The sequence below is a fragment of the Corvus hawaiiensis genome, chromosome 2 (assembly GCF_020740725.1).
Source record: "Corvus hawaiiensis isolate bCorHaw1 chromosome 2, bCorHaw1.pri.cur, whole genome shotgun sequence".
NCBI lineage: Eukaryota > Metazoa > Chordata > Aves > Passeriformes > Corvidae > Corvus > Corvus hawaiiensis.
In genome coordinates, this window is record NC_063214.1 from 76,136,357 (window position 1) to 76,147,132 (window position 10,776).

At 43.6% G+C, this 10,776-nt stretch overlaps 1 protein-coding gene across 1 annotated transcript; it reads right to left on the reverse strand.

The window, feature by feature from the left end:
- Positions 1-6,156: 6,156 nt before the first annotated feature.
- SLITRK1 (SLIT and NTRK like family member 1) lies at positions 6,157-9,971 on the reverse strand. Its single transcript, XM_048295736.1, has one exon. The coding sequence runs from the start codon at positions 9,479-9,481 to the stop codon at positions 7,403-7,405; it is 2,079 nt and encodes a 692-aa protein (XP_048151693.1). The 5' UTR covers positions 9,482-9,971; the 3' UTR covers positions 6,157-7,402.
- Positions 9,972-10,776: the final 805 nt, after the last annotated feature.

Sequence of the window (10,776 nt, forward strand, 5' to 3'; positions counted from 1 at the left end):
TAAACAAACTAACTCCTTTTGAAAAATTTGCTTCCCAAACTGCAACAGTGGGAAAAAATCCCATATTGTTTTTATACTTGCATTCTCCCCATTCGTGCCCAAGGTGAGTTTTGGCACTTCTGTCTAGGAGTCCATATTGTTTGCAAAGTGCCCAGTACACAATACTGCCAACTTTGCTGTACCATATTTATCCTGGGCAATTGAGTAATAATCTCTAGAGTCTACCTACATACTCTACATCCTGCACTTAAATCTTTCCTACCATCTGTCTTCCCTTAAACATCTCTCATGTGAATACGTTGTTACTGTGTGTCCATAATTAAATTATATTTTTCCCTTTTCAAATCTCCTGTGACAAATCACTTAACGGTTTTGCACTTTATTTTCATAAACCAGACTTTCTTTTTTCTGAAACACTTTCCACTGCATTTTCTCATCCATTTGTGGCATTTATCTTTCATTGTGATGAGCTTAATGACTTCAATAATGACTTCAACCCTGGAGTATTGTATTCCTCATTTATATTTCAAGCTTGACCCAAGAACCCATTATTTATTATTATGGTATCAGCAATAACTGTCAGGAATTTTTGTAGTTGTTACATTTTTTGTTTCCTGAGCCCTGTATTACTTTATGAGGTTACTGTTATAGTTATTATGTACTATAGCAATTTCTAAAGGCACCGACTAAAATAGAAGTCCCATCCAAAAGCAAGCACTAGGATGCAATCCCAAAGTCAAAGAGCTAGAAATTTGAAAAGATGAAAATAAAATCCCGGGTAGAAAAACAGATGGAAAGAATGTGTGGTATGTATGTGGCCTCTATCAATAACCTCTGAAAAATAACAGTAATCCTCTAAAAATTGTCATATCTCAGCAAACCACCTCTGATATAATTTATTTAATGTAGTTTCAAGGGTTTGATTTAATTCTCAAATGCATTTAATTATCTGCAGCACAGGTGTATGTAACTGAGCTACATTTAGGATTCAACTCCTCTGCCTACCCACAGACACACAGTGCCAATTGTGGTGTCTTAAAGTACCTTGCCTGGGACCCAGCTGATCATATGTCCTACAAGCCTTGAGTCTTTTCTGTCAGCATGTCAGACACCAAGATATTTCAAATTACTTATATGAATCAAGATATTTCAAATTACTTATGTGTATCAAATGAACCAACCCGCCAGGCTCTCAGCACAGATCAAGAATTCAATTCAGTTGTTCACACATGGGTGTCTACTCCTATTTCAAATGCCCTAATGTATCCTAGAGTCCAGGTGCCACTCCAGAAATATTCAAATGTGCCCTAGTTCTCATTTTGTGTCTATCAGTCTCATGCACACATCTCAGATACTCCAGGACACCTCCTAGGGCACCACTGACTGTTAAGGCAGCTCATTCAAGCCCATCAAACTAGGTGAGAAAGATACTATCTAATTCCAGGTCAGAGAGTAATCCAGAACATGAGTCATATTCCCTAAGTTTTTCCACCAGACTACACTGCTTCTTAACTTCTTCATAGGTGTTCTACATTATACCAGCCCATCTTTACTATTTGAACCTTCGTTTAAATTAAAAAGAACAATTATCTTTACATTATTTTGTTTTCCTCAAGTCACATTTTAGTGTGTCCTGTTTGCAAAAATTCCCACTTGCAAGAGATGCGGTTGATTCATAAATTAAATAAAGTAACACAAACCAAACATGACAACCCATGGTTAGACCTGCTTTGAGACCAAAGCCTGAGGGGTCTGTCTGAACGGTCATGACATCATCAAAAGTCATTAATAGCTAAGAGAATTTGTTACGGTGGCTATCTGGAAACTAGCTGAGGGGAATCAATCTACTACCTAAGAGAAAGGGAGAAATACTGAGGAATTCTGATGGTACTATTGTTTCTGTGGAGCCCGTGCTTTCTGCCAAAAGCACTTTGTGCCACTCATACCAGTGAAATAATGGTAGTTTAAGCAGTCATTCACCTAAAGTCAACTCAGTGTGTTCTACAATGGGCTTTTTCTGTCCATTCTTTGATATGAATGTTCAATCTTAGTCTTCAAGTGTATGATGCAAGATGCTATTTCCTTCCAGGGGACTTTCTGCTGACTTTTTTTCTCTCTCACATGACTGAAGAAGGTGTATAGGAATTATACACAGAAATTGATTCAGAAATTTTAACTAGTAAATGGAACCATTCAGCATAACTGTATGTACATTGACCTGGTAATTAATCTTGGAGAAGTAATACTGATGGATCTCATTTATATTTCTTATCCCAAAAAGATAAAATTATAAAGGTTTCACAGATATTATGTCTGATATCATCTTCTGTTACAAGTAAACCCATTAAGGTACCATTGCTAAACATAATCATACTGAATGTAGTTTAATATAATACAATGTTTGCAACATTTTTTAGTCCACATTTTTTCCAGTGCTAATATTCCTCTGAGGAAAACTGAGTAAAATAAAATTATTGTTGTGATTTTGATTGGTCATGTCCATACTTCTAATACAATTTAAACACAGTATTAATTTTAAACAGATTACAAAAATATCTGCATGTATTTTGGACAACCATAGCTTACCAACACAACCTATTAATTCTTTGCCCTCTGACTTGTCCCCAAATAGCAAAAAAAGCATTTGTGCAGTAGTCAAATACTCAGAAGTCCTGCTCAATGCCTGGAAATTTCTGTTCCATAAATCACAAAAAACTCCCACAAATTTTCAAAAATATTCAGCCACAGAAATTGTCCTACCTCCCATCTTTCTTGTGTATGTCTGTGGGAACTTCACTAAATACAGAAGGATCTACCTAATGAGAACCTTTAACATCTAAGAGTGCCCATTTTTGATTACCTGTGAATAAAATTGTAGCCAAAATCTCTCTGACTGATTCAAACAGTACAAAAAATTACAGAGCTGGATGCAGAATAAGACAACTGCCATGCAGATTCAAACTCCAAATATAAGAAAAATGAAGCTGTTAAAGATTTGAATATATCTTGTGCACCATTTTCCAAGAAAGTCCCCAGATGTAGCCTTGTCTTTGAGAAAGTTACACAGAAAAGAAAAAGAGCAATTGAAAGGTCTTCCATTTAATCTCAAGCAAATTCCTGCTGTCTTTTGCAACTTAAGAAACCACCAACAAAAATACAAAGAGAAAGAGTTTGTCACTTTACTAAGAGCTACTTGCCTTTGGGAAAATTTTATATTTGTGAGAACTACAAATTGTTTCACGGATAATGGAAGATAGAAATTGTTCTGTTGGGAAGGACTAGCATTTTTCAGCCTCTTTCTGCCCTAATTTTCACCCTAATGCGTTTTGCAACCAACATTAAAAAAGAGTGAAATATTCACCTTTTGTAGTTCATCGCTTTTCTACCTGAGTAAAGACTAGTACACAAAGCCTTTTCTTCTACATCAGATAACATCTGCCCCCACTCTTGCTAAAAAAACCCCTAAAGCTAAATAAAAAACAACTCAGGAAATAAACTCCAACCCAAACCAAACAATAAATCCCCTCAAAGATTACATCACTTAGTTTGCAAGCAGATCTGAAACTGTATTTTCAGTGCAACTGCACTGAAGTTATAAAACAACCTGACACAACCAATACATTTAGTAAAGCAACATAATAACACATTTCTGTGCAGTTCCAACATTACAATTCTGCTCAAAATGATACATATGGGTATGAATTTAAAATTTTATCAGGTTGCTTCTAGAGTTTCATTCAGTCTTCTGCAATGACATGCAGGAGACTACCATGTATAAAGTCATATATTTCTATGGCAACAGTTTAAATTCTAGGCTATTCTTAGTTGAAGTGCTTGCAGAAATAAAAACAAACCACAAACAACCTTCTTTTTAACTAACTAAATAATGTATCTGTTCCTTTTCTTCCTTTTCTGAAAGAATATAAATGTCTTTGCTGTGATGATTAAGCAAAAAGTAACTTAATGTGATATATACTGTGCTTGAAGTTATGAGATTCTTAAGTTAGTAGGAAAAAATGCATATTTTGACACAGCATGGATAGTTCATAGGCTTCCAATATTAGAAATATCATTACAGTCTTTATCAGCAAACAAAACATTAAGTTTTTGTAAACTGAACATGCTTAATATATTTGCACTTCACTCCTCTTCAAAACATCCTTAATCCCTTTTCTTTCTCCTATGTTTCTTTTTTTGTTGAGTGTTTTGTTTTGATAAAAACAATTACGGAAGTGCTAAACATGTAAGCAAGATAAGCATTGTAATTCAAGGCCTGGTAATTATTACATCATCTCAGAGAGCTGGGTGATCTATGTGTCTTAAGGGCAAGTGTCTGCAAGATGAAAGAAAGAATCCTGTGAATGTTAAAATCAGAAAATGACATAGAAAGTTCCATTTTGTTATTTCCCCACAACCTAGAAACAGGGCGATAAATACATGTCTTCAACATTTCAATTGAACTGACATTTCTATTTAGGTGTGCCAATGAACTAGCACTTTTAGGAAGCTAAAGGAGAAAATTTGCAACTTTATGCTACTTTTCAATGATGACAAATTAAAATTACATATTTAGCATTATATTCTCTAAAATGCATGCATGTCTGATTTCAGTCAGTGATTTTGCATTTTAATTTATTATGTGTTTTATCTTAACTTCCGTTACAGTGTTTCTAACATAATTATTATTCTTTTTACCATGGGACGTATTCTTAATTTTCTCAGTTACTCAATTTTGTCACTACAATATCATGAAGAAGGCAGCTAGACTTAGGTAGTCTTCTAAGGGTGCACTAGCTTATACCTAAACAGGTTGTTTTGGACTATTTCTAAGCTAAATTTGATGGCCTCCTAAGGACAGAAATACTGGCTCACATGTAAGTGCATTTGCTTTTTCCTCTCAAACTGCACAACAGTAGATTGCACAATGGCAAACTAGTGCCTCTGCCGCCTTCACTTTGTCTTACACAGAGTGTCCTGGCAGAAAAATCTGTCTAATGAGGCAGCAAGGTGGAATAAAGAAGGGACCTTGAAATAGGAATGGTTTGTATAGTTAAGCAGGCCATGCCATTTTCAGAGCTGCCCAGCCAAACTTCAAGGTATTTTCTAGGAGACTGCAGATTTTTCCACAGTGATAAAGGATTCTGGAGGAGTGATGGATTCCCTGTGTTTAATAGTTCATGAATATCTGGGATCAGGCTTCTGCGTCATTTTCAAGAGCGTACCTATTGCAGTGTGTATGTATGTCTGTTTTCTCCTCACAGATCCCAAAGGTGGGCATTTCCTATAAAGCAAACCAAATCAGTATTTGAAGTTTAGCAAGTCCCTTACGGTGTTTCACTCTTTAAAAGGATTCTCTGCCTGGAGAAAGCCAGGAGCAACGTGACTGAAATTCTCCACATCTCCACTGGGACTTGAGCTGTGAGTTACAAGTGATTTGCAGAGACTTTCGCCTTTACAAGTTTGACTGAGTTTAGGGGCACTTTCCCGTACAGGAACGGGATCAAACGCGAGCTGCCTGAAGTCCAACTGCAGCACTGCGCCGTGGTTTTTTCAGCTTTTAATATCAAAGGGTGGAGGTACCCAGTGCAGGACCCGGAAAACCCCTGCGCGCTAATTCGTTTTCCCACTGGCGGCAGCTGCTGGAGCGCGGCCGCCCGCAGCTGCCCCACCGGGCAAACTGCTCCCGGGCGGGAATGCCGGCCGCGGAAATTCGGCTCCAGCTTAATGAGACCAAGCTGGGCAGAGGCACTTAAAGCAAATTCCCACTAACATCCCTAATACATCTGCAGTGTGTGCAGCAGAGGCGGTGACAGCAGCGGCAGCAGAGAGAGATTCACAGTATTAATAAAGGGATTCACTGCCTCGTTAAAAAAAAAAAAAAAAAAAAAAAAAAAAAAAAAATGGAGGCGAGGGGAGGGAGGGAGAGGGGAGGAGGCAGGCAGCAGGAAACTTCTGTGTGTTATTTACATTGGGAAAGGGGGGGAAGGAAGGGTGTTTGTGCCTCTGCCTGTGAATGAATGAGATAGAGGAAGGGAGGGAGAGAGAGGGAGGGAGGGAGAGAAACACACACAGAGCACTGAAAGGAGGCTCTGTCCCCTAAACCCAAGTAACCCGTTTGCAAGAACTGGATGCTGGAAAAATGGTGAGGACCCGGAGTTGAAAACATTTTCACTTTAATACTGAAAAAATATGCCATTATAAAATCCTCGAATAGAATTAGTAAGTTTCACTTGCTTCCTCAGTTCTGTTTTCCTCAAGTTATAGTAAGATTTACAACAGCACAGAATTTTCTACCATTAAACTTTGCAGCCTAAGCGCTAGAGTGACATTAATTGGTCATGCTTAACTGCCTTGGATTTTTTTTTTTTTGTAGTATGTTTACACTGTTACCTTAATAGAAATCAAGGGTACTAATTTTTACATTCAGATGGAAAGGCAATACTGAATATGTATATTGAAAAAGAAGAGAGAAAACAAAACCAAAGCCTACCCTCCCCCACGTCCCCCGAAAAACAAAACACAACCCACTATCAACAAAGCAAATCTCCCAGCAAAGTAATTCCCACCAAAAAATAAAAATTAAAATTAAAAAATCCAATGAGAATATTCATGCAACTATGTCTTAAATAAAATCTTTACAATTTTTTTCCACAGTAAAAGTACGATCTCTACTTCCTATTGATCACACAAAAAAACTGGCGAAATGGCACTTTTTATTATTATACTGTATTTCGTATATAGAAGGTTTGATACGAAGGGACTTATCAGGTAAGAGGGATGATGGTGTGAACTAGACGCTGCTTCCAGTCGGGGCTGGAGCGTCCCTGGGGTGCGTTGTATCCATGCGAGCCATGCAGCACTTTTTTTTTTTTTTTTTTGTCCATTTGTCTATTTGTTTCGGAGTCGGAGTCATTTATTTACATTACATTCATGCCTTCGTGCAACTTTCCCCTCCTGCTTTGCCATCAGGAGGAGGCCAACACCAGTCCTCTGCCTCCCTCCTTTTCCCGGCCTCTTGGAAAGGGGTCGGTCCACAAGGGAAGAGGGCAAAAAAGCAAATCAAACCCCAACACAATAGAACAAAAGCCCAACAAAACCAGGAGCCGTGTTTAGCCCTGCCGGAGCCGAAGGATGCGTTTCCTCGCCTGTCCGTCACCGCCCCGGCCGCGCACGGGCGGGAGATGCGCGCACTGTGCCGGGCTGCGCGGCGCTGCAGGGATGCGCCCCGGCGCCGGGCTCCCCCCGCCGCCCACTGGGCCTCGGCGCTTGCTATGGGAGTCGTGAGGAAGGGCGTGCGTGTGTCTGTGTGTTTCGTTTCTCACAAAAGGTAGCAGCAGAGGTGCAGAGCTGTCCCCGGCCGGAGAGGGAAGGGGTGGCGGCCGCCCCCGCCCCGCCCGCAGCCTCAGTCCGACAGGGAGTGGGAGCCGCAGTCGTACACCCTGTGGGCCCCGTCGGCACTGTAGGGCCCGTTGTGCCAGTAGGACGAGTCGCAGACCGTCTGCAAGGAGTTGATTTCGGATGCAGAAGAGTTGGCATCCCTCCTCTTGGACCGCTTTCTGTTCCTCAGGATGAAAACCAGCATGCCAACCACCGTGAATGCAGAGGTCACAAAAACCAGCAGAAGCCCTGGCACTAGCACCGAAATAGAGACCCGGCTGGTCTCCAAGTAGGAGTTGGAGTGAGTACCTGTCTCTGTCAACCCGGTGCTGTTTTTGTTAGTGGAAGTTAATGTGGGCGAGATTTTTAACTGAGGGCAAATCACATCATTGGAGAGAGACTCGAAATCCTCCTTGAAGAAATCTTCAGGGGACTCACACCTCAGGTCGCTCATAATCACCTTGGGGCGAAGCATCTCTGCCCACTGTTTAAAAGGCACGATAGGGCAAGTACAGTCCCATGGGTTGCCGTGCAGGTCGATCTGGGTGATGGAGGTGAGCTGGTCCAGCACCCCCGCCACCGGGAGGTACATGAAATAATTGTTGTGTATGCTCAGCTTGGAAAGAGAGACCCCGGCGAACACGTCTACTGGGAGAGACCTCAGCAGATTGTTGTTGAGGATGAGGACTCTCAGTTTGGGCATGGCATTGAAGGTGCCAGGCATGATCATCTGGATCCCATTAAACTCCACGTTCAGATACTCCAGGTTTTGCAGCCCAGCAAATTTCTCCCGGGACAGGGTGTCTAAGTAGTTGCTATCCATGTAGAGCCATCGGAGATCAAAGAGGTTCTTGAAAGTGTTATTCTCAACGGTGGCAATATTGTTGTTGCCTAGATCGAGTAAATTAAGTTTTCGGTAATCCAGAAAGTGGGATTTCCTGATGGTGTGTATTTTGTTGTCTCTCAGAAACAGCTCCTGCACATTGGACGGCTTGGGCTTCAAATCCACCAAGCTGCTCACATTCCTATCATTGCAATTAACTTTTAAACCTGAGCCAGGGATCTGATCACAGCTGCAGATGTGCGGGCAGGAAAAGGTAGCTGGTAGCTTGCTCTTCGCACTCACTGTCGACACGGCAGCAGTGGGTTTGGTCTTGATTTGCCAGTTGACAGGAATCTTTGTACCTCCGTTTGGAGCAGATCCTGGCGTGGCAGGGTCTTCTTTGCCATGTATTTTAAAGGGGGTTGGAATGGGACCAGGATCGCAGGTTTCCTCTTCGGCAGGGGGAGCAGCTAGGCTGGAATCTACTCTGTTCTTTTTACACAGCTCCTGCTCTGTGGTCTCATTTAAATCTTTGCCCTGCAACCTAGTGGGAGCTTCACAAATCACTCTGCCGATCAAAGCGTTTTTAGGTATGTTTTCCAGCCATTCTTTCAACGACAGCAGATCGCAAGTGCAGTCCCAGGGGTTATCCTCTAGCAGGATTTCAGCAATGCCTGGGATCTGCTCCAGGACCTCCTCGTAAGGCAAGGTTTTAAGACGGTTTCCCCGGAGGTCGAGGTGGGTGATCGGCACATACTGAAACACGTTGGGGGGCAAGGTGCTGATGAGATTGTCATTTAAAATCAGCACCTCTAGCTTGTTTAAGTCCCTAAATGCTCCCGGGTCAATATCCCGCAATAGATTAAAATCTGCCTGGAGGTATTCCAGATCGTCCAGCCCCAGGAAAGTCTGCTTCCTGAACGATTTGATCTTGTTGTTGTTTATGTGCAAGCGTTTCACCAGCTGCAGCCCAAGGAAAGCCCCAGGAACAATCTCATGCAAACCGTTGTTTTCCATGTGCAAACTGACCGCATTGTAAAAGTTAGCAAACTCATTAGGGAAAAGTCGAGTCAGGGAATTGCCATGCAGGAATAAATGGTAAAATTGGGAAGTTGGGGCGGTGAAATGTTGCAGGCTGGTAAATCCCTTTTTCTCACAGTCTACGTGCAAATCCCCTTCTATCTCGTTGCAGGCACAGATCTTCTCTTTGCAAACGTCCCCTGTAACGTTTCCAGCAGCAAAACAAAGAGACGTCTCCAGCAACAGAATCCAAAGCAGCATTTTTAAACCGAGCAATTCATTCCCGATCTCATCACAAAGTAACAGCAACCATCCTCCTCACACGGAAAGCAATTCCAGTTCATTCAATACATGAAATGTCCGAACCACCAGCAAAGGGGGAGGAAAAAAAAATGTATGTGGGGGAGCAGGGAGGGTCGGCGGAGGGGGGGGGGGGGGGATGCTTTCTTTTCTCCTCTCTCCCCCCCCACGCACAACTGCAACAGCCCAGATTCCAGTCAGTAATTATATCCACAAACTATCCAGGCACGTACTGCAAGGCAGGCGAAAAAAAGAAAAAAAAAAAAAAGAAGTAGAAGGAAAAAAAAATCCCCCTCCTCGCTCGCCCTCCCTGACGCCTGCCGGGCAGCTAAGTGGAGGTCTGCCGGCCGGGCTGGCTCACCGGCACCGTGCTGCTGGCCCCCGGCCACCGCTGCATGTCAGGTAGGCGCGGGCGGGAGCGCGGCGCTGGCCGCGGAGGCTGCGCGGTGCGCGGCTCCGCGCGGACTGACCTTGCCGCGCGGCCGCGGAGCCGCTCTCCTCGCCCGCCGCCCGCCGGGCGCTGTCCAGCGCCGCGGTGCTGAAAGCGCCCGCCCCAGCCTAGGCGCTGCCCGCCGAGCCGCCGGCGCTGCGCCGCGCCTGCCCCCGCTGCTGCGGTGCGCGGCTGCCCATGCCCGCCGGCGGCCGGAGCCTGCCGCGGGGCCGGGGCTGGGGCCGCCCGCCCGCCCGCCCGCGCCGCTCCTCGCCTCGCCCTGCCGGCCGCGCTGCCTCCCCTCCTCGCTCCCTCGCTCTCTCCCTCACTCGCTCTTCTTTCCTTTTTCTTCCGCTGCTGCCGAGCCGCAGGCTCGCACACACTCACATGCACGCAGAGGGAGAGTTGCTAAGAGGCTCTGCTCGTTTCAACCTGGTGCACACTGAAAGATCTGACACCCTCTGCTGAGCTGCAGTGGCAAAAATCCATCTGCTGAGGGAATGCTGGAGAAGAAAAAAAAATCAATCCACGTACAGGGCAAGCGTTAAAAACGCTGGCATTAAAAGCTGTCGATCTATTTAGATGCGTTCTCCTAAATTGATTATTTAATTTATTTCTTTTCTTTTAAGATGGAAAGTTTAGCATTCCCCTCCTCCCGACCGGTTCCGTATTGCCCCCATTCACACACACTCACACCTGCACAAGAAGGATAGGAAGGCTCGTTTGCCTTATTGTATTTCCCAATGGCTTGTACAGAAATAGTGTCAGGGTGTCAAGCGCATAGCAATTTGAGGCAATTATTCTGCACGCCATTTTTATCGTTGCT